We start from the raw sequence: 27,058 nt of genomic DNA, 5'->3' as shown, positions 1-27,058 counted from the left end.
ACTACATAGGTATACTCTCTAACCTCAGCTGAGCCCTCATTCTACTTGGCAATATTTCATGTTTTGCTACTTGACTCCCTGGCTCATTTCCCACTATCGTGATTCTAAGCCTTGATCCTCTACCTGAGCCTGTTAATCCCAGCTTTACTCCTCCTTATTCTCACTTTGCCTTGAACTAAAGTAGAACTTTGAGTAACCTGATATGAGTTCATTCAGATTCTGTCTTGTCAATTATTATTTATTTGTGTCTTACCCATATTCTCCTCCATTTCTTGATCTCACCACATCTTGCCACTGATGGAATCTTGTGTCTTCATTTCTTTTGTTGGAAATGGGAAAGGTGATAAGTAAAATCCTCAGTCTTCCCTCACAGCCTTCTTTCTCTTGGCTGTGATCTATCATGATCTGTCATGCACCCAGTCTACCTTTGCCTCAGCACAAGGCTTCATGGTGAGGAAAAGCAGACCAAGAAAATCTGTCAAGACAGAAGAAGGGGGCTAATGAAGGCAGGCCTAAAGGTGATTTGAAATAAGCACCAAACTTTAAATATACCCTAAATCCTAAACCTGAATCTGAAAATACTAAAAAAAGCAACTGGGCAGATTAGAGCACTGGGGTTCAAGAAAGAGCTTTCAAAATACCTACAACTTAAAGCATCTGGTGTGATTTAAAGGGATAGGCACAGTTTAAAAGTGTAGGTGGTTGGAAGGGAAATCTTCCAAACTTATAGCTTCTGGGGGAGAAAAAAGGCAAAAAGAAATGAAGAAGTGCCCTTTGGCAATTGGATAATGAAGGGGAAGAGAAGAAGGGGGAAATGTAGAGTTCTCCAAGACAGAGGAGAACCATAAAATCAGAGGACTCACAACTCCACCCTTACACCAAGGCGAATAAATAAACAAAAAACCACATTAAAGTACCTCAACTGCTAGACTGACGGAAAAGGGCACCATCAACTAGGAATCATAAAACGGCTCAATACCGAACAAGCAGTAAATAAAATCCATGGAGAACTATTGCAGAAAATCAGGAAATGAAATTTCACACATATCAGCTGAGGAAACCTTACCACCACCAAAAAACAATCCAGAAGCAGAAGAAAACTGTTAAGTCTACACTCCATACAGATTAAATATATACCCAAACACAGATTGAGAATATAGAAATCATCTAGACTCTGATATTAAAAAAATAAAAACAAATAGAAAAAAAACACTGAAAGAAATGAAGGAGAGTTGTTAGAACTCAGGAAGGAAATGGAAGAAAAAGACAAAATTATCTTCAAAATGAAGAATAAATTATAAGAGGTAAAGGCCTCCTACTTCCCAATTTTGAACTTACTGCAAAGCTACAGTAATTAAGACACTATGATATTGGCAGAAGAATCAATGAAACAGAATTGAGAGTCCAGAAAATAGACTCTTACATTTATGGCCAATTGATTTTTTAACAAGAGTACCAAGACAATTCAATGGGGAAAGAATAATCTTTTCAACAAATGGTGATAGGGAAACTGGATATTCACATGCAAAAGAATGAATTTGGACCCCTTCCTCACACTATACCCAGAAACTATCTCAAAATGGATCATAGACCTAAATGTAGGAGCTAAAACTATAAAACTTCTAGAAAAAATTATAGAAATAAATCTTTGTGACTTTTGGTTAGACAATGGTTTCCTAGATGTGACATCAAAAGCACAAGTGACAAAAAAAAATAGATACATTGGACATCATCAAAATTAAAAACTTTTTTGCTGCAAAGGATACTGTATTAGTTTCCTAGGGCTGCTGTAACAAAGTTCACAAACTGGGTGGCTTAAGACAACAAAAATTTGTTGTCTCAGAGTTCTAGAAGTCCAAAATCAGGGTGTTGACAGGGCCACATTCCCTTGGAAACACATAGGGGAATCCTTCCTTGCCTCTGTCTAGCTTCTGGTGTTTTGCTGGAAATCTTTGGCATTCCTTGGCTGAGTCTGTGTTCAAATTTTCCCTTTTTATAAGGTACCAGTCATATTGGATTAGGGCCCACTAACCAACTTATTTTAACTTGATTACCTCTATAATCAAATAAAGTCACATTCTAAGGTACTTGGGGTTAGGACTTCAACAGATCTTTTTGGGGAGATACAATTCAACACATAACAGCATCAAAGAAGTAAAAAGCAACCCACAGAACAGGAGAACCTTTTTGTAAATCATATATCTGATAAGGATCTTATATCTAGAATATATTGTGAACTCTTAACTAAATAATAAATAGACAACATAATTAAAAAATGGGCAAAGGATCTGCATACACATTTCTCCAAAGGAGATATACAAATGGCCAACAAGCTCACAAAAAGTTGCTCAATATCATTAGCCAATAGGGAAATGCAAATCAAAACCCAAGATACCACTTTTCACCCACTTAGGAGGGCTGCAATTAAAAAACAGAAATTAACAAGTGTTAGTGAGGATGTGGAGGTATTGGAACCCTCGTACATTGCTGTGAATGCAAAATGGTACAACTGCTTTGTAAAACAATTTGGCAGTTCCTCAAAATATTAAATATAGAATTGCCATGACCTGACGATTCCACACAAAAGCTTGTACACAAATGCTCATAGCAGCGTTATCCATAATAGCCAAAAATGGAAACAGCCCAAATGTCCATCAACTTATGAATGGATGAACAAAATGTGGTATATTCATACAATGGAATATTATTCAACCATAAAAAGCAATGAAGCACTAATACATGGTACAATATGAATGAATCTTGAAAACATATGCTAAGTGAAAGATGCCAATCACAAGTGACCACTTATTGTATGATTCCATTTATATGAACTGTCCATAGGAAAATTCATAGAGACAGAAAATAGATTGATGGTTGCCTAGGGCTTGGGAGGTGGGGAGGGGAGGGAAGTGGTTGGGAAAAAATGGGGAGTGCTAATGACAATGAAAAAACAGCTTTCTACTGTACAATGTGACAGAAATCAAGTGAAGAGAAAATTTCAAGGAGGCAACAGTGGAAAAACTGATGATATTTGAATAAAATATAGTTGGTTTTAGTTAATAGTATTATATTTGTGTTCATTTCCTTGTGTTGATAATTGTACTACGATTATATAAAATGCTAACATTAGGGAAAGCTGGATTGAGGGTATCTAAAACTCTCGGTACTATTTTTGAAACTTTTCTGCAAGTCTAAAATTAGTTCAAAAGAAGTCAAAAGAAAAGAAGTGAGTAGTCTCTACTTGTCTCTACTTCCTTACTGTTCTCTCATTCCTCAGTTTCTTGTCATCTGTCTTCTGTCTACATTGTTTTACCTGGAAGTGCCTCCTTAAAAATTACCAGAAATCTATTTTTTTTTTAAAACTTTTTTGACCTCTGAAGTCTGCCGCTGTTGTCTTCTCCCCTTGATCTCTGTCACATTGTATAGTAGAGAGCTCTGCTTTCTTTTTTCTCTTTCATTGGCTTGACATGGTCTCTTTTACTTTTTTTCCCCCTCCATTTTCTGTCCTTACCCATTTTTACTGTTTTGGCAATGCATCCAATTGCTTTATCTGTCACCACTATGTAAATGCCTCATTAAAAAATTGTTTCATATAATGAAAATTATTGTAAAAAGATTAGAAAATATAGGCAAGCAAAAAGAAGAAAATAAACCTAGAGATCATCAATCATTTAGTATCTTGGTATATAAATTTTAGACTCTTTGTTCATATGTGGACACCTACATCCTCACCCCCAGTCTTCTTTGTCAAACTGTTTGCTTTAAAAAATTTGTTTTAAAAAAATTATCAAAGTAGAGTAGTGAGAATTAAAGGAGATAGTAAAATGCACATGGCAAAATCAAACCCCCACAACCTTTCAGTTGCTCATTATCTCTCACTTGGATTATTTCAGTAATACTCTGATGGTTCTCTCTGGCTTGGTCCATTTTTCACATTATTATCAGAATAAACTTCCCAGAGCCATGAGTATATCACATATCACCCTTTTTTCAGAGATCTTCACTGGCTCCTTATTGCTCTGAGAATAAAGTTGAAATGTTAATAGCTACTGCCTGGAACTATGGTGTCTAGACTGGGATTTATACAAATGATCCATTAAGATGTAGGAAGAATATATTAGAAAATCTATTTATATTTTTTGATTTATCCTTTAAATTTTTTATTTTTATGCAGGTTTGTAAAATATATATAGTAATTAGTACAGTAGTACATCTACATAATTTATAGTTAGATATTGATGGAAATGGAGACAGACATAGAAGATGGGTGTAAATCTTTAATGGAAAAACTAGAAAGCAAAAGAGCATGTATACAATTATTACAATAATCTAAAGTAATAATTTTTATTTGATAAGGGAGAAGTGGCATCATAAGCCTGTGACTGGTATATTAAGGTTATGAAAGGAGGTTGTTTATATGATTTAAAGTTAAATGGTTAATTCTCAGTGGTGGGAAAATGGGAAATTGTTATTTTTCTCTTCACACTTTTCTGTACTTTTTTTTTCCTATTTCTAAAAGAGAGACGAAGTTTTGACTATCTTTCAAAGCTTAATTTCTTCAGGAAATTTCCCCTGCCACTCTAGTCAGAAGTAGTCTGTGTCTTCTCTGGATTCCAATAGCATGTATTTGTGCCTCCATGGGGCTTTTTCTTACTTTCCCTTGTGCACATGTACTGTGCTAGACACCAAGCTAGATGCTGAGGACACAAAGACACAGACTGTTTGCAGGAGTGGTGTATTGTCTTTAGGGAAAAGAAGGTGCAACCGGTTGTCACAGGGTAAGATAATTGTACAGAGTGCAGCCAACCACAGAGGGGCCGTCTTAGTCAGATGGCCCCTAGAAGTCAGAGGAAGCTGCTTATTCCACACTGGATGTGAATTATCTTTTCTGGACTTTAAACTTCTTGAAAACATGAAATGAAAGTATGAATATGAACAGTTTTGTGTTCTTTTTGGAGAGGGGTTGGGTTGAGTTTTATATTACCTGTAATTGTGAGCAGTAAATGAAGTCTTCAGTTCTTTTTTTACAGAGCGTGTTTTTTACTAAAAAAATAGATAATCCATATAGTAAAAAATCAAAATGGCATATAGAAAGCCACTGCTTCCTGTGGCTCCATCTACCCCATTCCCACCCTCACATACACCCTATTGGTAACAACTTTTATTGTTTTTCCTTATCTTTCCCATGTTGTTTTTTGATGCAGATACAAATACAAGTAAAGATTTTTTTTTTTTCCTCCAGGAAAATTCCCAGATGTTTCAAGGTAGACCTTGCAAGAATATGTACCCTAATGAATATTTTCCTCATGGAATAACAAATGGAGCTAGTTGGTATAATGTCCCAGGTAAACATGATTTTGTATCGAGGCCAGATAACTTGATGGATTTTCTGTCTCCCTGGATGGTACTGCTGGTTACTGATTTTTTACTTCTGAGAAAGAATCATTCTTTTAAAAATATTGTTTAAATAGTTTAAAACACTCAAGTAACCTTTTCAACTGTTTTTATGTTTGGTGCACTTTGAGTTTCGAGTAAAAATAATGTACTAAAACTTGATGAAAGTGTTATATTTTACCTCTGGCTATTACAAAGTACCTTAGATACGCTAATAAGAAGAGTGTAAGCTACGCTTGAATTCTTCTTGAACGTGAAAGTACAGCACTACAGGCGTTTTACCTGTGCCACAAGCATCAAAGAGCTCTCAAAGGAATGCATTATTGTTTTTCAACCAATACTGGTAAAGGATGAACTTGCCTTTTTACTAGGAATGTTGCTTATGTTTTGGGATCTGAGCTAGTTAGAACTTCTTCAGAGTGACTGGTCTTAATTTTTTTTCCTTTAGGTGGTATGCAAGACTGGAACTATTTACAAACAAATTGCTTTGAAGTGACTATTGAACTAGGTTGTGTGAAATACCCATTTGAGAAAGATTTGCCAAAATTTTGGGAACAGAATCGAAGATCTCTAATTCAGTTTATGAAACAGGTGACTATTTAGGAGTGAAGTATGAAATTTCTCCCAAGAGCAAGAATATTTTTGTGTGTACATGTGGTTTTCATGCAGTGATTTTAGAATACACCCCTTTGAATTCCAATTTGGCCTGTTCATGTTTTAGTATATTTATCTAGAAAATTCATGGATGGAAATGAGTTTTTTGTATGCATGGGGAAGTGTTGAAAATGATTAAACAACGTAGTGATGTTTTGCTCTTGATGGTTAGTGGTCACTTTTTACCCTGTCTTTATAAAAGGCTAACATAAATTAGATACACACCTAAGCGTTTGTCAAGTGATGGAAGATGGGCTATGGGATAAATGTTTTTATTGTTTTTCTTTTTTGTCAGTAGTTTACTGTGAAATGATTAATTTCCTTTTGTTTGGATATGCATGGTGGCCAATAAGAAAAGACTATAAGAAATATGCTAATAATGCTTAATTATTGGGATAATCTGACCCATACTTTGTGCAAATAATACTTTTCTGGTTTATTCTTTCTACTGAGTGGAGTGGCACAAAGGCAGTGCATTTGCATACTAATTGTTTTTTTCCTCCTTTTTTTTTGGTGAAGAAGATTAGCCCTGAGCTAACAACCATTGCCAATCCTCCTCTTTTTGCCGAGGAAGATCAGCCCTAGGCTAACATCCGTGCCCGTCTTCCTCTACTTTATATGTGGGACGCTGCCACAGCATGGCTTGATAAGCAATGCGTAGGTCCGTGCCTGGGGTTCCGAACCTGCGAACCCTGGGCCGCCAAAGCAGAGCACACAAACTTAATCACTGTACCACTGGGTAGGCCCTGCGTACTAATTTTTTAAAACGTTTTATTCTGAAAAATTTTAAACATACAGAAAAGTTATGACTAGTACAATAAACACTACCTTCATCTAGATTTAACAATTTTTAACATTTTGCAGTATTTGCTTTATTTATATATATAAAATTATATATATTATATATGTACATACATATATACACACACTTTTTTGAACTATTTCAATATAAATTGCAGATGTTATGATATTTTACCCCTAAATATTTCAGAATGCCTCTTCTAAAGATATTCTCTGACATGCTATCTCCAAATGCCATTATCTCACCTAAAAAAATTAACAGTTCCCTAATATTACCTAGTACCTAGTCCCTATTCAAATTTCCCCTTCTTGTCCCTCAAATGTCTTTTTATAGCTATATTTTAGAACCAGGATCTAGTCAATGTTCATACATTACATTTGATTATTACATCTCTTTAATGTAGAATAGTGCTTCCATTTTTTTAAAATGACATTTCCTTTTTAAAGAGGCCAGGCCAGTTTTCTTATAGACTGTCTTATATTCTGAAATTCTCAGATGTGCTCAAGTTTAAACAGTGTTATTTACATTCCTCATGATAAAGACAAACCTAGAGCCTTTGAAAAATTAGCCATTCAGAAACTAAAATATTTTGTTTAATGGGTGTTTACATTTAGCTTTACTCTGAACTCTTAAATTCCTGTTTGTTCCATGTTTACCTTATTAATGATTGTTATTTTGGACATGAACTCCCCAAATAATTAGATGATGATCTTTACCATTGAAATCTGGGTGTCCTTGTACTTTCTCCAGGTTCATCAGGGTGTCAAAGGATTTGTCCTAGATGCCACGGATGGCAGGGGTATATTAAATGCCACCATTAGTGTTGCTGAAATTAATCACCCAGTGACTACTTACAAAACTGGAGATTACTGGCGTCTTTTGGTTCCGGGAACTTATAAAATCACAGCATCTGCTCGAGGGTGAGTGACTGAATGCTTGGGAATTGAGTGCTTGGGGATAAGACAAACATGGCTCCGTCTGGAAGATTATTGCTAGAAAGCCCTAGAGAGCCTGCTGAGCAACCTTGAGTTTAATGCTGGGGAGTTCAGAGCTGGTTACACATTTGACGCTCCTCTGGTGGCAAGTGAGTACATGAACTATCAGATGTAAGAAATCTGTGAAATTATGCACTTTGAACAGTAGCCTCTTTTACCCTCCTCCTCTCAGATCACCTGCCCCCTGTCCAGATGTGAAGCCAGGGTGAGTAATTTCCTTCACTATTGGTAATAGTTCTGGGAAGTACCTGTTATTTAGGAAAAAAAGACTGTTCTGCTGCATAGTTCGAGTTGTGTTGTCCCATAAATACCACCACTTTACACTGGTACCCTTTTAAAGCGTTTTAAGCTCTTTCACAGACACACTTTTTTTTATCATTGTACGTTTGCCTTATTGCTTCAGTGAAATTTTCTTATTGCTAATTCTCTAAGAAAGGCCATTTTCATCTTTTTTACGGGTTTTCTTTCCACGAAGATATATTTACTTGAAAAGAGAAAATGAGCTTATGATCTTTTTTCCCTTGGAAAAAGCTTGATTTTCTTTATCTTCCCCCTCCTTTACAACAGCTTAGAACTGGAACCACCTGATTGTTTGATCTGAAAGTTATCATTTTTACCCTCTTGTAGTTTTCTTGTTATGTTTTGATAAGTGTAGATGTTACCACAGGATATTCCCCTCCCCCTGACTAGCTATCTTATTTCTGAAGAGTTAGTTTGAATACCTGTTGAAGGGTAAGTAAATGAAAACATTCACAGTTATTGTTAACCTTTTTAAAAAAAATTATTTTCAAGTACTTAGTGGTCCATAAATGGATGAGTTAGAACTTCACACTAATGAGTAATAAGGTCTTTTCAGTTTTTCCTCCGTTTTGGCTTGAAAAAACTCAAGCAGCAAGGTGTCTGAATAGGGCAAAAAAGATGTGTTTGGTAGAGAATGTCCTTATTACCTCTCAGACTTTTCCAGCTGTTGACCCTGATGGCAGACAAGTGAACTCAGATTCCAGGAGACATGGGGGTACCTACTGCAATGCCAACTTTCTTTTGAAGTCATATTTTAATCTTAAAAACTCATTCATATTTTACAATCTACCTGTGTCTGTTCTTTGCTAGTTCATGTTCCAAACAAATATCATCACAAAGTTTAAAATTTGGAAAAAATTTGATTCTTAGGAAGATGCACTACAATTCTTTCAAGGATTCACGTATCCTCTGCACATCTCTCTTTCCCCAGGGCTTGGGTATTCCAGCTGAAGAAGTGTGGCTCTGATCTGTCTCCTTTATTATAGGTATAATCCAGTTACCAAGAATGTGACCGTAAAGAGTGAAGGTGCTATTCAGGTCAACTTCACACTTGTGCGATCTTCAACAGATTCAAACAATGAATCAAAGAAAGGAAAGGGGGATAGCACCAACACTGATGATGCCAGTGATCCAACTACTAAAGCGTTTGAAACTTTAATTAAAGACCTTTCAGCTGAGAATGGTTTGGAAGGCTTCATGTTACGCTCCTCCTCAAATCTCGCTCTTTATCGATACCATTCATACAAAGACTTGTCAGAGTTTCTGAGAGGACTTGTGATGAACTATCCACATATTACAAATCTTACCAAGTAAGTGTCACCTTCTTGCTGCCTTTATTTTTTTTAAGAAGTTGCATTCAGAATAAGCCATGTTGAATGGCTCTTGTTATTTATTTGGGAGCTGAATGTATAGAGAGTTGGAGTTTACTTATTTTGAAACAGATATTTCCTTAAGATCTTTCTAACAATGAATCTTGGAAACTTTCATGAGGAACATTGGAGGATTACCTGTTAGATTACAAACGTATGTCCTGTGCCTCCATAAAATGTGAAATTACTCTTCCTAATGATTGCTTTGACTGATTTAAAACGCTTTTCCCTTCTCAGCTGCAGATTCATGTTTGACTAATTTTACTTAGCTTATTTTATTTTGCTGAGGGCAGGGGACAAACTTGGAACTATGAGCTCACCTGTCAGGGACCATCTGTTCAGGTGTGTCCGTCTGAACACAGGCAGAACACACCATTCTATCTGCATTCTGTCTGTACACAGAAAAGTATAGGCTGTCATTTTCTGTAGTCTGTTCTCTATTCACAGTGGCTCTTCCCTGAAGCCTCAGGGTCATGTGTGAGTGAGGGTCCCAGGAAAATATGCAGGACTGGCTTATATAAAACTGTTGGCTAGGGGGCCAGCCCTGTGGCGTAGTGGTTAAGCGTGCGCGCTCCGCTGTTGGCGGCCCGGGTTTGGGTCCTGGGCGTGCACCGATGCACTACTTGTTAGGCCATGCTGAGGCAACGTCTCATATAAAATGGAGGAAGATGGGCACAGATGTTAGCCTAGGGCCAGTCTTCCTCAGGAAAAAGAGGAGGATTGGCATGGATGTTAGCTCAGGGCTGATCTTCCTCACCAAAAAAAAAAAAAAAACAACTGTTGGCTGGGACAGCCTTTACCTTCACTTTCTGGGACTTCTGGGCCAGAAGTGTTACATTATAAATCCTCTTTAGGTCTTATTATAGTTACTCCAAAATTGTTTCCTTGATTTGTTGATTCCTGTTGTTTGCCTGTTGTAGAGCCTTTACTATGCTTTACATTTTGCCCTGACCGTATAGTTCTCTACTACATACCTAATGAACATTAGCCTTTTACTTTTTTACTTTGTTTTCCTTCATCGGTCCTTTTAATTTTACCAGCAAATTTAGCTGCTCAAATACTGGTTTATAATGTTCATAGATGCAAAGAGCTATATTTACTTTTGCAATACCAATTAGGTCTCTTCCTCAACTAATTCTAGAACATTTCTGCCCATTTCAGCATTGTCCATCTTAGTGCAATGTCGAGCTTACAGCCTTTCTTATTTTAAAATAAATGAAAAGTTGGACATTATTTTGCTATCCGTTTACTTAGTTCATTTAAGTTTTTTTTTTAACATTCCAATTCAAGATGCACATTTTAGTTAATTATTTCCCCCCAAATATATAATACCTGCCAGTGGTGGGACACAAGACAGTTTTAGGTGGTCCACCAACAGGCACTAAGTATCACTGAATAGCATGGTGAGAAAGTAATAATTTTTCTATTCTATTAATCCTTCTCACGTTGATGCTAATATATTTTTTCTATCTAACTCTTATAAATCTCCCTTTATATCAAAGAAAGCAGGCCTTAAGCTCAGATCTCTTAGGCAAGCAGAGCATTTTAAATTATTTTTACTGTGATACTGGTGGTATTGCATTTATAGTAAAGTATAAAGTGTCTTATTTACATAAATTAACTTAGATTTAAAAAGTAAGGTTCTCTACATTCGTGTACATTTAAATTTTTCTGTAATAAAAATTTACGTGAGTTAATTTAAAAGACATATATTAACTAAATAGTAGTATAAATTGTAGAAGATAGGGAAAATATTGTGAAGATGGTATGAGAATGACTGAATTTGGAGGAATGCTAAACAAAATCTTAATCTTTCCTAAATCTGATAATATCTGACTTTTATTTGATTTTCTTTGGTCAAGGAAAAATAATTTTTCTAAGGTTTTCTGACACAATGACTCATTTTTTAAAGACATTTTAAGACTTTTCACATTTTTTTAATTTCTTTTTTTAAATCTGTAAGTCAGCATTAACATATTGCTTGATTACTTGCTGATTTTTTGTTTCTGGTTTTTAAAGTTTGGGACAGAGTGCTGAATATCGTCACATTTGGTCCCTTGAAATCTCCAATAAGCCCAACGTGTCTGAGCCTGAAGAACCAAAGATTCGCTTTGTTGCTGGTATCCATGGAAATGCTCCTGTTGGAACCGAACTGCTTTTGGCTCTGGCAGAATTTCTCTGCCTAAACTACAAAAAGAACTCAGCTGTTACCCAAGTAAGAGAATAACCTGTTCTGACATGCTTTAAAAGGAAAAATCTCAGTGATACATTGATATCAAGACACAGTTTTTAAAATTTTTAATTTTCTATTAGATTTTACACAGAGGCACTTTTAGTGTATTGTAAACTTTACTCTTTAAAAATGGACCATCTTTGTATATACTTACTGTTAGTAGTGTCTTTCTGTCATATTTCTTTGAATATATTAAGAGGCATAAAGGAAAAAATAGACTTGCATTCAGTCCTCTATTCCTTCATTTAACAGTCAAGTTATCCTTCTAATCTTTACTCATAGTTCTGTACAGTCTAACTGGAGGGACTTCCATTCCCAGTTACTTATATAGGATACTATATTGAAAAATGAGGTGGAAGACAAATAGTTTTTCTTTTCATGTAATAAATACAAAATGATGGGACATTTTGGCTGCTAAGAGATTTTAGAGCAATATGACATTGTCTACTTTAGCCATCCATTACTACAGAAAAGAAATTTGATCCTGAGGCTTTGTCATGTATGATTAAGCAACCTACTTCTGTGTTGTCTTAGAGAAAGGAAGGAAAGAGTGTGCATCCTTCTGGAACACTCACTAATTGGCACTGTCTATATAGAACTTAGTAAAGGGAAAAGAAACTAATATTTGTTTAATACCTTCTATGTGCCAGGTACTATACCGAGTACTGTGCATACATCATAGTTTAATCCTCAATCCTGTAATTGTTATCTCTACTTTATAGATGTGAAAACTGAGGCAGAGGTTTTTGATAACTTATAGGAGGTCACACAACTAGTAAGTGGTAAAACTAGAATTTAAATCCAAGTGTGTCTCACTCTAAAGCCTATGTTGTTTTGTTATACCATACTGCCTTCCCTAAAAGAAATTTGGAAAGAATTGATATGATGATTAGGATCGGAAGGGACCTATGGGATTAGATGAGATGAATTTAAATCAGACTTGATCAAAAAATATTTTACCATCTCCAGCAAAGCAAATTCTGTTGACTTCTTCACGTGAGTTGCAAGGAGTATCTCAAAGACATTTTTTGTTCGTTTTTAAAATGGGAAAGTACCTAGGATGGTGGTTCTCAACCCTGGCTACACATTAGAAGCATCTGGGAAGTTTTAAAAAATACCAATGCCAAGGCCCCATCCCCAGAGGTATCAGTATTCCTTTAAAAGCTCCTTAGGTTATTCTGATATTTGGCCAGAGTTGCTACCTATTGATCTTATGATTATAAGAGCTTATATGTCCGAGGTAAAACACCTACCAGGAATTTCAAAATTCCTGGTTTATGAGATTTTGCCTCACTGGTCTAATTAAGCCTTAACTAGATCACTTGAGATTGCCATTTGTTTTGTGCCAAGGGTCAGAATTTTCTGGTGAGTTCAAGAAAATATACACATACCCAGGGACCTGTGGTGAAGCCCAAGCATGTATGCTTAGGAAAAAATCTCCCCCAGAGGAGAGATTTAAGAACCAGTGAATTAAAGGGTCTCCAATATTTTCAATCTCTAGACTATTTTAACAGAACAAATAAACCAGGAATCACTTATTCTGATTTACTATTGAAAAATATGTAGGATGAAGTATGTCAGAAATCAGTTTATGCCACATATTTAGGCATTAATGCCTATGGATCATCTGGAGGAGAAATTATCATGGGTAGGACAGATGTCATACTTTATTTATTATTTTTTTGACATACTGATTTCGACTCTTCTGTCTCATTGTTTCCAGACATATATTGATATTTGTCAGATTATGCATTGCAGTTTTTAATCTAGAAAATACAATCTTACCATTGTTATTGATTTAAGCCGGTGGTCAGCAGACTTCTTCTATAAAAGGCCATATAGTATATATTTTAGGCTTTGTGGGACAGATGTTCTGTGTTGCAACTATGCAACTCTGCCACTGCAACACAAAAACAGTCATATGAATGGGCATGGTTATGTGCCAATAAAACTTTATTTACCATAGCAAGCAGCAGGCTGGATTTAGCCTGCAGTCAGTGGTTTCTGAGCCCTGTTGTAAGTCATGTGGAGGTCTCTTGGAACATTAGTTGTGCAGCAGTTTTTGTTTCTTTTTTATTTTGTTTGGAACCAGAGAGAATTTTATTTTATTTTTATTTATTTATTTTTATTTCTGCCTTTTAAATTTGTGTTTAAACCAAACAATAAAGACTTTCTGTTTGAGGCATAGGAGGTACCTTTTGATTCTACATAGAGGTAATAAACTCATTGATTTCTGTTTCTGTTTTAGTTGGTTGACAGGACTAGAATTGTGATTGTCCCTTCTCTAAATCCAGATGGACGAGAGCGAGCACAAGAGAAAGACTGTACTTCAAAGACAGGACAAACAAATGCTCGTGGCAAAGACCTGGATACAGACTTCACAAGTAAGACTAATTTTTAGGCCATGAAAGTACTTTGTAGATAGTTTTAGTTCTCTTTCCTAGGAGATTGGTTGATCCTGTTTTGTAGATGAGTAATGGGGTACTTTCTTTCTAGGTTATGGATGTAAAGTATAAATGAATACAGACATCTAGAAAACTTTTCTAGTTTTTTTCCTTTATCATTTGCAAAAGTAATTCAAGTTTTTTCTTATAAATTCAATCAATAATATTGGGGAGTTCCATCGTTAGTCATACAGAGATGTATAGTCTCTCTCTCTACCCTCCCATATATGTATGTGCACACACTCATCATATATGTGTATGTTGATTTGAAGGGGCCTGTTTCTTATTTAACTTAAATAGGATCATCAGCTATATATATTGTTCTGCAACTTTTTTCATTGACTATATCATTGACATCTTTTCATTTTATACTTATTGATCTCTAACATTCTTATTAATGGCACCTTATTATGCTATTAAGGTATGACAGTGCTCTAGTTCATTCAACCATTTCCCTGCTGATGGACATTTAGTTTCTAATTTTTTGCTCTTGCAAACAATGCTGCAGAAAACACCTGCTTTCTGAAAATCTTACTTTCTTTCAAAGATAGATTATACATTCCCTAAATTATTTTTTAAAGGAGGATATGTCCCCATCCCTTTTTGTTTCTAGTAAGAATTTTCTTAAATTTACTTAGAGTTTACACATTATCCTGAATTTTGTAAAACTCAAAATAACCTACCTTCTGGAGTATATCTTTCTTGCTTCAGATAGTGGCTTATGGAGTAATCAAGTATTTATCTAGAGATTTTGTAAGTTAGCCTTTGGATTGTGTTCAAGTAGAGAATATTTTCTTAGTTACTCATACTAAAATGTTAAGATATTGATATTTTATATTTGACTTTTCTGTTTTTTAGGTAATGCCTCCCAGCCTGAGACTAAAGCCATCATTGAAAATTTGATTCAAAAACAGGACTTCAGTCTTTCTGTTGCTTTAGATGGTGGTTCAGTGCTGGTCACATACCCGTATGACAAGCCAGTGCAAACAGGTATGTAGAATGCCCCTTTACACATATGCTAGTTAAGCTTAGATGGGAAATTCCAATTAAGTAATGTCTCTTCTAAATTTTTTTAAAATGGTGAGCATTTGAGTACACTCCATAAGCAAATAACCAAACTAAGAAAATTGTACATATATCAACAGTTTAAATAGTTACTTGGAAAGGAGAGGTGAGGTCTAATGATGGCCTGGTTTTATGGAGTGTAGCCATCTTGTCGCATCTGTTCAATTTAGTCCACAAGCATTTATTGAGCTGTTATTATGTCTGTACACATTGGGAATACAAAAGTGAATAAGACACAATGCCTGCCTCAAGAAACTCATATGTAACCAAATATTAGCAGTACAGAATTGCCCTCCCCTGCTTTAAAACCTGCCTGACTGGTTGCACCTTATGTTTAACTCAACATAAGGTGCAACGTTGTTGAATCTCTCTGGGGCTATTGTATACGGGGATAGTTTGTGTTCTTTTCAATGTGTTTTCAAGGAATATTGTTATTAGGCCACAGTTGCCCCAAAATGTAGTAAAACATACCAAAACAAGTTTGTATTTTAGTGTGGTAGCGTGTTGTGTAAACTTACCATTAGTACCTTTTAATATAAGGAAGATGTTTGTCTTCTCAGTTGGATTATCTTGGGCTAAACAGAACCATGTTGTTAGTTATAATTACTCCTCAGTAAACTTCAGCGGGGCGCAAGATTTACTAGAAGATGACTTTTGTATCCATGAAGTTGACCTTGGAGAAAAATCTTTTGAATTTCTCCACTGATTTCTGAATTTGTCTTTTTGTAGTGGAAAACAAAGAGACTCTAAAGCATTTGGCATCTCTTTATGCAAATAATCATCCATCAATGCATATGGGTCAGCCAGGTTGCCCAAATAAATCAGGTGGGTATTTTCCCTACCCTTTGTTATTGTTATTGCTGCTTTTGGGTGGGTGGGTGGAGGGGGTGGGGGACGAAAAACACTTGCTTTATGGTTTTGTTAATCCTATATTTCTCGATTCTTTTATAGATGAAAATATTCCAGGAGGAGTAATGCGTGGAGCAGAATGGCACAGTCACCTGGGCAGCATGAAGGTATGCTTTATAGAATACAGTGAGAATGGAGTTGTAAATATCAGCCATTGAGTGAAAGAATAGATACTTTTCTGATATAGCAAAGTAAATGGCATCTGCTTCATGGCTTTCTTGACATGATAGCCCTTAAATTAACCTCTGACAGCATTTCTCTTTTTTTTGCCATCTTAACCATTTTTAATTGTACAATTCAGTGACATTAATTACGTTTACACTGTTTTGCAACCATCACCATGTCTATTGCCAAAACTTTTTCATCACCCCAAATGGAAACTCTGCACCCAAAAGCAATAACTCTCCATTCCCCTCTCCCCCCAGCTCATAGTAACTTCTACCTACTTCTGTCTCTAGGTATTTGCCTATACTACATATTTCATATAAGTAGAATCATACAATATGTGTCTTTTTGTGTCAGGCTTCTTTCACTTAGCATAATGTTTTCAAGGTTCATTCATATCAGTACTCCATTCCTTTTTATGACTGAATAATGTTCTATTGTACGTACATAGCACATTTTGTTTATCAGTTCATCTGTTGAAGGACAGATGTTTCCACCTTTTGGCTGTTGCAAATAATGCTGCAAGGAATATTTGTGTACAAGTATCTGTTTGAGCCCCTGTTTTCAATTTTTTGGGGTATATATCTAGAAGTGGAATTTGCTGGTCATATTGCAGTTCTTTGAGGAACCACCAGACTTTTCCACAGCGACTGCACCATTTTACATTACCATCAGCAATGTACGACGGTTCCAATTTCTCCACATCCTCAACAACAACTTATTTTCCATTTTATGATTATAGCCATCATAGTAGATGTGAAGTGGTATCTCATTGCAGTTTTGATTTGCATTTCCGTGACAACTAATGATGTTGAGCATCTTTTCAAATGCTTATTGGCCATTTGTATATCTTCTTTGAAGAAATGACTATTCAAGTCTATGTCCTGGCACATGTGTGTGGTGATGGGCTGTAATTGGTATTTGAGTGGTGAACATGATGTAATCTATGCAGAAATAGAAGTATAACGATGTACACCTGAAATTTATACAATGTTATAAACCAATGTTACTGCAATAAACAAACAAACAAACAAAAAGTCTATGTCCATTTTAAAATTGGGTTGGTTGTCTTTTTGTTGTTGAGCTATAAGAATTTTTTATATATTTCGGATGCTAAACTCATCAGATATTTCATTGGCCAATAGTTTCTCCCATTCTGTAGGTTGTCTTTTCACTTTCTTGGTAATGTCCTTTGATGATCAAAAGCTTTTAATTTTGATGAAGTCAAATTTATCTGTTTTTTTCTTTTGTTGCTCATGCTTTTGTTGTCATATCTAAGAATTCATTGTCAAATCCGTGGTCATGAAGATTTGCCCCTATGTTTTCTTCTAAGATTTTTATAGATTTCCCTCTCATATTTAGGTCATTGATATATTTTGAGTTGATTTTTGTATATGATCTGAAGTAGGGATTCAACTTCATTTGATTGTATGTGGAAATCCAGTTGTCCCAGCACCATTTGTTGAAAAAACTATTCTTTCCCCTATTGAATGGTCTTGGTACCCTTGTCAAAAATTGCTTGACCATGGGTTTTTTTCTGGACTCTCAATTCTATTCCATTGGCCTTTATGTCTATTCTTATGCCAGTATCACTGTTTTGATTACTATAGCTTTGTAGTAAGTTCTGAAATTGGAAACTGTGAGTCCTCAAACTTTGTTATCTTTCAAGATTGTTTTGGCTATTCAAGGCCCCCTCTAGTTCCATTTGAATTTGAGATTGGCTTCTCTTTGTCTACAAAATGGCTGTTGGAATTTTGTTAGGGGTTGTGTTGAATCTGTAGATCACTTTGGGTTGTATTGACATCTCACCAGTATTGTCTTCCTGTTCATGAACACAGTATGTCTTTCCATTTACTTAGGTCTTCTTTAATTTCTTTCTGATAGCATTTTAATTGGTCCTCCATTCACTTCAAATTAGTTAGGAGTTGTTAGCAGATGGGTGGTTAGCTCGTCATTCCATTAACATGTGTAACCAGAAAATTGACTTCCTTCCCATCTCTGCCTGCCTTCCCTCCTTTATTTTACTAAGACCTTTCTGTGTGTGATGCACTTTGCTATATTAGTGATAAATAAAATATATTCCCTGGCCCGTTGTATAAATAACTATGTTACAGAATTAATCAATTTCATCTAGAAGAGAGCAACTCTCAATGTGCCATGAGAAGTTAAAGACAGAAAAGGTTATACCTAGTCAGAGATGTAGCCTTCTCTTTGTAGAGATGGCATTTGGGATGCAGAGATGGTGAAGCAGGACATTCCGGAAAGAGGAGGCAGTGTGGGCAGAGGTTGATAAGCAGTCTAGTTTAGTTAGAATACAGGATAGAATATAATGGAGAGCAGCAGAAGACAAGAATGGAGAGAGAGTTTGGGGCTTTGATTGCTTTGTTTTGGTAAGGAATGAAAAGCCACTGAAGGTTTTGAGCAGGGATATAGTGACATCATCTGAGCTGTGCTATGGAAAAATTAATCTCTTAACTAGGATAGTTAGGATAGTTTGGAGGAAGGAAACAGTGTGGTGCAGGGAGACTGGTTTAGAATAGCCTAGACAAGAAATAATGAGCGCCTACGGGCCGGCCCCGTGGCTTGGCGGTTAGGTGTGTGTGCTTCACTACTGACGGCCCGGGTTCGGATCCTGGGCGCACACCGACACACCGCTTCTCCGGCCATGCTGAGGCCACGTCCCACATACAGCAACTAGAAGGATGTGCAACTATGACGTACAACTATCTACTGGGGCTTTGGGGGAAAAAAAAAGGAAGAGGATTGGCAATAGATGTTAGCTCAGAGCGGGTCTTCCTCAGCAAAAAAAAAAAGAGGAGGATTAGCACGGATGTTAGCTCAGGGCTGATCTTCCTCACAAAAAAAAGAAAGAAAGAATGAGCGCCTAGATTAGGATAGTGGCAATGGGAGTGGAATCAAGGGATGAAGTTTCAGAGGTATTGTAGAGGTGGAATTGACAGGATTTGGCAAGTTATGGATGATAGCAAGAAATTGAAGTCAAAGACAAGAGATTTCATTTCTGTGTGAGAAAATGAGTTAATATCGTTAACTGAATTAGGAAAAAGAACAGATCTAGGGGGAAAGGTGGTAAGTTAGGTTTTGAACCTGTCCATACAAGCAGTTCCTGGATAATTGCTATCTTGCAAGCAGTGGCTATTGTCACCATCTGGACTGAGCCTGCATTGAGGGTATCAGAGGGCAAGTGCTCGTGCTTCTACCTCCTGAGCTCCAAGAGCAGCAGTAAAGTTCCACGGTTTAGAGGGAAGCTGGCCCTCTGCATTTATTTATTCATTCATTCATATATTCAACAAACCCTAATAAATCCCTTATTCCTGCCGGGCACTGTGGGAAGCACTAGAGATATAAGAGTGAATTAGACATAGTCCCTGATCTCAAAGGCCCTCTTAGGCGTGGCCATGTTTGTAACTGATTATAATACCAAGTGGTTTCTTTATATTTGCTGTAAATGCTTTACAAATTCTTTTTATACATGACTCAGGTTTTCTTTTTATTCCATTTGTTGCATTACAAAGCCTTATTCTTACTTTTGCTTATTAATTTTCCTACATTTGTTTTTGAATTTTATATTCCAGGATTACAGTGTCACCTATGGCCACTGTCCGGAAATCACAGTATACACAAGCTGCTGCTACTTTCCTAGTGCAGCACAACTCCCTTCCTTGTGGGCAGAAAATAAAAAATCTCTTCTTAGCATGTTGGTGGAGGTGAGTCTTTCCCTTTTAACTAGAAGCGAACTCCCAGGAATATGTTCAATGAAGACCTTTATCAAAACATTTTCTTAATCTTTTACCAAAAATTGTTTATTTTAAAAGTATATAGAAAGGAGAATTTTGTTCAATTTATATTGCCTAAATAGGTGCCACGAGTTCATATATCTGGAATCTGCTGTAATTTAGGTAATTTAACCCATGAGATGTTGCAGGTTCTTTCATTTGAATATCCCACAGAGTTACTCAAGACAGTGCACTGTGGTGGAAAATAAATTATTCAAGGCATCAGAAGATTTGGGTTCTAACACTCGAGGCATTTATATTTTAAACATTTTGTTTCAGGTTCACAAGGGAGTTCATGGATTGGTTAAAGATAAGACTGGCAAACCAATCTCTAAAGCAGTCATTGTACTCAATGAAGGAATAAAAGTACACACAAAGGAGGGAGGCTATTTCCACGTGCTGTTAGCCCCCGGTGTCCATAACATCAATGCCATTGCTGATGGGTATCAGCAACAACATTCACAGGTAAGAAACTCAAATTGAGTAGTAGTATGTAAATTCTTATTCTTAAAAGTACTTCCATTTTATTTTGTAACTCTTGTTATGAAGATTGTGGGGAATAAAGAAATGAAAAATGTGACCGTCTCTTGATTTTGATATCTTGTTATCTTTCTATCCTTTGGCAACAAAAGGGAAATTTTCATAGCATTTTGTATACTTTAAATGACAATGAATCACCTCCTTGGTTTATTATAAAGGCCCTAGGAATATAACAGGAATACAATATGCCTTAAGGAAACTTTTTCATAATTCTAGCACTTTATCCTTCTAGGTCTTTGTGCATCATGATGCAGCTAGTTCTGTGGTAATAGTCTTCGACACAGATAACCGGATATTTGGTTTGCCAAGGGAGCTGGTGATAACTGTATCAGGTAAAGAAATATAAATTTTTGGGAGGTGAAGTTAAAACCAGTTAAAAACATTTCAATTTGAGAGTGGATCACTTTTCTTCTAATGTCTCCTTATCTAAACATAATTTTCCTGGAACAGTGTTCTCCTGGCTTGCCCCCTCATGTTTTCAGGTCTGTACTCAAATGTCACCTCCACAGAGAGGCCTTTCCCCATCACCCTAGCTAAAATAGTACTCTTGTCACTATCTCCACCCCACTTTTTTCTATTATAGCACTTATCACTACCTGACATTATATTTTATATTTATTCATTTGTTTGTCTATATTCGATCTCTCCCACTAAAACATAAGCTCTGAGAGAGCAGGGAGTTTATCTTCATCACCAGTGCCTAGAACCGTGGTTGGCACGCAGTGAGTCTTAATGAAGAGTTGTTGACTGAATGAATGATTTGCTTTATATTAAGATCATAAGTCTCTTGGACTTCAACTTATATTAGTTCTATATTTCCAAGATCTTGGAAGGAGGAAATATTTGTTTTCTCCAGGATTAATGTGTGCCATAGCTTGAATTGCTGAAACGTTAGAAAGAAAAAAATATGTGTTAAAATAATAAATACTCTGCTGTATTGTATCTTTTTGACACAAAGAACCTTGGTTCTTTTCTAAGTGCAACTTGGACTTGATGCAAAATAATCAAGTTTTATTACCGAGTGTGTGGGAAAGAGATCCTTAGTTAAGAGAGAGTAGTATATTGGAAACATGGTCAGATCACAGGGCCTGTTGTGGAGTGTTTAAAGTAAAGAGTTCTTAGTTTGAACCAGATAAAGTAGGAAGAACTTAGTGGTTAGAAACACGGGAGCTAGGAATCAGCCATGGTTTAAATCTGGCTCTGCTGCTCATTAGCTGTCATGAACTTAGTTTTTATTATGATTTTATTATTATCATTTTCTGTTACTAAGACTCTTATTCTGATAACCTATGTACAAATATTTTAAATAAAGGAGGGGTTTGGGATGAGATGAAAATTTACTGGAAAGGAAAAGTAGAAGTCATCGATAAAAAGCAGGTTGCAGAATAATAAACAGTTTAATTTTATTGTGGTAAAAGAAAAAAATACATATACATACACATGCATGAAGAAAGACCTGGAAAAATACGCACTTATTTAATAACCAGAGGCTATTAAAAATGATCTCTGAGGGGCCGGCCCCGTGGCTTAGCGGTTAAGTGTGCGCGCTCCGCTGCTGGCGGTCCGGGTTCGGATCCTGGGCGTGCACCGACGCACCGCTTCTCCGGCCATGCTGAGGCCGCGTCCCACATATAGCAACTAGAAGGATGTGCAGCTATGACATACAACTATCTACTGGGGCTTTGGGGGGAAAATAAATAAATAAATAAAATCTTTAAAAAAAAAAATGATCTCTGGGTAATGGAAATGTGATGTGGGCTTTTTGGTTTTTTTGCTTATCTATTTTTCTAATTTTGCATATTATACAAGTATTGCTTCTGTAATAATAAGAGGTTGTTTCTAAGTTCGTGAAATAAAAATAAAATAAATGCAGGACGTATTATAAAAAGTGCTATTGTAAGCAGCTGCTTGGTTATATCCTTTAAGTAGAATGCCGCTGACGGGGTGGTTTTGTTTTGGCAGGTGCCACCATGTCGGCATTGATCCTAACAGCTTGCATTATTTGGTGCATCTGCTCAATCAAGTCTAACAGGCACAAGGATGGCTTTCATCGGCTCAGGCAGCATCATGATGAGTATGAAGATGAAATTCGCATGATGTCAACCGGCTCCAAGAAGTCCCTCTTAAGCCATGAGTTCCAAGATGAAACGGACACTGAAGAGGAAACATTATATTCTAGCAAACATTGAAACACACACGCTGCATATCTCCCAACATAAGTACCAAGCAAAATTACAGTTCCTTTTGGGAGACACTGCATTAAGAAGAGAGACTCTCTTGCTTCTTCGAAGAGCTTTGGGAAGTTAACTTGCTAAATTTGTATCCTCTGTGAATTTGGCTGGCAGTTTTGAACTTCCCCTCCTTAAAGTACTCTTACTTTAAAAAAAAAAATCTGCTTTCTATTTATGCAGCAGAGATGGGACATCCACTTTGTTTTTCTTTTTAATTTAAGATGAGCTATTTGGAGCTTATGTTGTAACTGCATAAAGCCAACTAGTGGATGTTATTTTGCACATCAGGTGTTACTAGTGGCTTTGGCTTTTTTTCTTTGTTTTAAATGGCCAAAAGAATCAGAAACATTAAGGCAGGGACAGCAGTCAGAATCTGACATATAAAGCTTTAAAAACTCAAGGTTTTGTCAACCTACTGAGGAGTACTTTTCTCTAGTTATTAAATAGCTGGAGTTTCTCTTATTATTCAGGTTTAATGGAGGCTGAATCGATTTTTAAACATATATAACATTAGGAAATGAATAAATGGGCTTCTGCATTTGGCTTTCTACTTGTTCCAAAGCTAGATCAGAACTGGTGGGCTGTGCTCTAAGCAGGATTTCACTACCTCTCTTGTAAGACTTAGCAAAGTTCTAAATATCCCCATTTTAAGGGAGAACTTGTTGACTTTGTTGTAAAAGATCTAAATGTCCATTTGAATGGAGCTGAGAGGGAGATCTAGCAAAAGCTAAAACTCATGTTGCCTATCTTTTAACTTGGTAAAAACCCACAGGTGCTGCTGCTTTTATCTGTGAAGCACTAGTTTATTCTAGGAATGCCTAATTCTTTAATATTTCCTAAATTTGAACCTTTTTCTATGTTGTACACTTATGGTTTTCAGATGCCCAAGCAATCTACAAAATCTGAATTCTACTGAAAATATCTGGAAGCATGGAAGAGACCTACTTGCACATTCTTAACCTACTTTTGAACACAAAATATCTACAGTTCATGCTCCAGCCCAAGCCTACGCCCTGTAATAGCATACTGTTATTGGAATAGCTTGGCCAGTCTTAATTCACATAGGCCTCTACAAGTGTTTGGGTTCTTTGTCCTAATGTATCATTTGACAGTTTCGTTTTGATCAATTGTGTAAAAGTTCAGTTAAAAGCATGGCTTTAAATATGGCTCCCTCCATTAAAAAAAAAATGTAAACTATGGACTGCCATGTGATATCACACTGTGGTGAGAAAGTGTCATCTTCACTGCTAGTCGGGTTATTTATTGCAAAGACCTGAAAGATTTGCATTTTATTGTGTCTATTATATCATGCTATTCAATGGAAATGATGCTTTTTTGTAAGTATGAGTCTTACCAATGATCTAATATTTTAATACCTTTGAATGTTTTAAGGCCAAGTTGCTGCTGAACTTGTACTAAATCAGGGGACCTAAAAACTTGCTCTTATCTTTTGAAATTGTATTCTTTATCCATTAATGTATCAGTCATCCCAAAGCCTTCATGTGGAGTGGTTTACCACCCACCTAGGTCATTCAACCAAGTTTTGTGAGGAATGCACCCAAAGTGGCTTTATAAAAAGAGATTTGGTTTAGCAAGGATATGAGGTCATGACATTTGTTAGGGAGTATCTGTGATAAATTTGGGTGGTTCAAAGTTAAGCCATTCTGGTATTAATCCTGTTATTAACAACTCTTAAATTTTGAGCCCTAGCTACCCTACTCTCACCCCACCACATACATAGAACAGTTTGTGTGGTGCAAATACTTAATGAAATATACGTGGCTTAATTTCTTCTAATAGTACTTTATATTTTCTTTAAGGAGATAATGTGGTAGTATTGCTCTTTTCAGCTTTATTTTTGAGTGCAAAGTCAGAAAACCAACAAAGGGCCTATGAGTGGCTGGCCCTGCTTGGGACATTGCCGGTAGAAATAAAACAAAGTTGGTGTGACAGCCTTTACTTTATTAGCATTGGTCTTCACTAGAGGATGACTTTTAAATTCATTTCTCTCTTGAATTAAACATGTCTTTAACTGTACATCAGAGTGGCTGGGGATCCATGCCTTTTAAGCATGTGTAAAATTCTTTTTAGAAATGAACATACAAATAGTTCTTCTAGTAATTTTTCCTGAAAGGAAAACCAAATTCTGCTATAAATCTTGAATCTTTAATGAATTTCTAAATAATGCATTGCTCTGGAAAACAAGGCCTTCTCAGCCTGTGTTACCTATTAACATGAATGTACAGAATCATGACTACTAAGACTGTGTTTTCAGCCCTGCTTTGTCTTTTATTTGTGGATCTAATCTAATATTAGGCCACCTTAACTGCTTAAGGCATTGAAGCCATATAAGATGGGGAATGCATTTCTTCAGTGTTTCTTCTAGAGACTTTCCATTTCCTTGGAGTCATAGAGGCAAGTAAGTATCACAGTATTAAGAACTTTGCCCAAATCTGAGTTGTGCCTTTCTTTACTCACAAGGCGTGTTTTTTGTCCTGGTGATCAGTTTGTAAGCCTTCTTCTCTCCCCAGCTCCTTAATAAAAGCAAAGTGATTGAGTAGGTAATGTTCAAAGTGTCGCCTATGTACATGTACTGGTTATGCAATTCAGTAAGATGAACTAAGTTAATTTCAGAAGGAAAGACCTTTTGGTTTTGATATATCTTGCTGAACACTTGGGTAGTGATTGGGATCCCATCCAGTTGGAGAATCCTTGCAATTCTCATTGGCAGGAATTTGCTTTGGGACCTCGTCATCCTCCAGAAAGGAAACATAATGTATATTTGGCTCAATGTGATTGATTGGTTAATCTTTGGTAACTTTCATCTGAATGGAATTTGCTGAGTTAATGAATATTGAACTTAAAACTAATTCTGAGTTGACAAACAAATAAAAGGTAGTGCTTATGCCTGTGCTTACTGTGTTTCTGAGCTAACACCAGGTTATTCACTAGCCATGACCTGCTCCTCCATTTCCATTTATTCTCAGCAGTAAATAGTTTTATCTTCTTGTCACCAGGAGTGCACTTGTGCCAGGTTTTGTCCCTACTGTATTAAAAGCTTCTTGGCTATGAATGCTGTAATGGTGCCCTATGTTATGGTTCTCTGGTGGAATTGTTTTTAACAGTAGCAACTTTATTGTTATTACAAAAAATTCCACTATGGTTGACGTTCAGTGATTTTCTATCTACCAACTTTTTGATAATTCTTTGGGTTTCTGATTTGTTTTAAATAAAGCAGATATTTTGGGGTAACTAGGGCCCTTGATTAATGTCAACTGAACTTGGGTCTCCAGTTCATGAAGAAATATCTCCCAACACCCATTTCTCCTATTTTTAGCGGTAATTAATTAATCTTCCACTTGACTTTCAGTATATTGTCCTACTTGATTTTGATTAGACAGAATATATTATGAAATCTGAAACTAGGCTACCATTTTAAGGCAATTAGATATAAATTATGTAAATATGTATGATTATGACTTTTATAAATGGCATAACATGAGTGTACTAGCTACATTCTATGCAGGCCATGCTGCAGATTTTCTGGAGGTATGACATAATGGTATTTTTTTATGCTCAGATTAAAAATCAACTTTTCACCTCTCCATTTTTTCAGAGTGACATTCCCTGGCTCCAGAACAATCTATAGCTATTTATATGAGGTGCCCAATACTCATTCATCTCAAGTGCTTCAGTCTTTGGTTTATTTCATGCACTGTGCCTTCAAAATGAAATTTTTAAAAGGGACTTTAAATGAAGTTGAATAGTAGTTTTAAAAAGTCAATCTGTGTAATTTATGTGAAATCTAACTGTAATGAGGTCCTTTCTGTTTTTTATATGTAAACAGATCTACTAATCCTGTATAAAAGTTATTTTATAATGTTTGTCTTTCTTTGTGTTTTGTCTCATAATCTTTTTCAAAAGCAATAGACCAGGAAAAGTTATTGTTCCAATTTGCAAGTTATGTATTTAGTTTTTCTACCTATACTAGGGGAAAAATGGTAGCAGGCTAGGAATACAAGGTGTCTCCTGTAGAGTGTTTTTGTTTTCATGAATTGACTCAAAAGAAAGCTATGTTTCTGAAATAATCACATCATATAGTGGACACAGTTCTGTTTTCTGTTTGTAGCTCAACTAGACTGATATATGTCCAATCATTCCA

General features: G+C 36.1%; 1 protein-coding gene across 1 annotated transcript in view; it reads left to right on the top strand.

Annotated features, from left to right (window-relative positions):
* CPD (carboxypeptidase D) overlaps nucleotides 1-26,780 on the top strand; it is a 65,798-nt gene extending 39,018 nt beyond the window's left edge. The window contains exons 9-21 of the mRNA XM_058560166.1: nucleotides 5,243-5,345; nucleotides 5,843-5,985; nucleotides 7,601-7,770; nucleotides 9,132-9,455; nucleotides 11,535-11,730; nucleotides 13,997-14,132; nucleotides 15,051-15,182; nucleotides 15,987-16,082; nucleotides 16,209-16,273; nucleotides 19,925-20,056; nucleotides 20,405-20,590; nucleotides 20,898-20,997; nucleotides 22,628-26,780. Coding sequence (XP_058416149.1) covers nucleotides 5,243-5,345; nucleotides 5,843-5,985; nucleotides 7,601-7,770; nucleotides 9,132-9,455; nucleotides 11,535-11,730; nucleotides 13,997-14,132; nucleotides 15,051-15,182; nucleotides 15,987-16,082; nucleotides 16,209-16,273; nucleotides 19,925-20,056; nucleotides 20,405-20,590; nucleotides 20,898-20,997; nucleotides 22,628-22,854 — 2,010 coding nt within the window. The 3' untranslated portion in view covers nucleotides 22,855-26,780. The remainder of the gene's footprint in view (nucleotides 1-5,242; nucleotides 5,346-5,842; nucleotides 5,986-7,600; nucleotides 7,771-9,131; nucleotides 9,456-11,534; nucleotides 11,731-13,996; nucleotides 14,133-15,050; nucleotides 15,183-15,986; nucleotides 16,083-16,208; nucleotides 16,274-19,924; nucleotides 20,057-20,404; nucleotides 20,591-20,897; nucleotides 20,998-22,627) is intronic.
* The last annotated feature ends 278 nt before the right edge of the window (nucleotides 26,781-27,058 follow it).

Source organism: Diceros bicornis, chromosome 18 (assembly GCF_020826845.1).
Source record: "Diceros bicornis minor isolate mBicDic1 chromosome 18, mDicBic1.mat.cur, whole genome shotgun sequence".
NCBI classification, from domain to species: Eukaryota; Metazoa; Chordata; class Mammalia; order Perissodactyla; family Rhinocerotidae; genus Diceros; species Diceros bicornis.
This window is presented reverse-complemented; position numbering and strand designations above follow the sequence as displayed.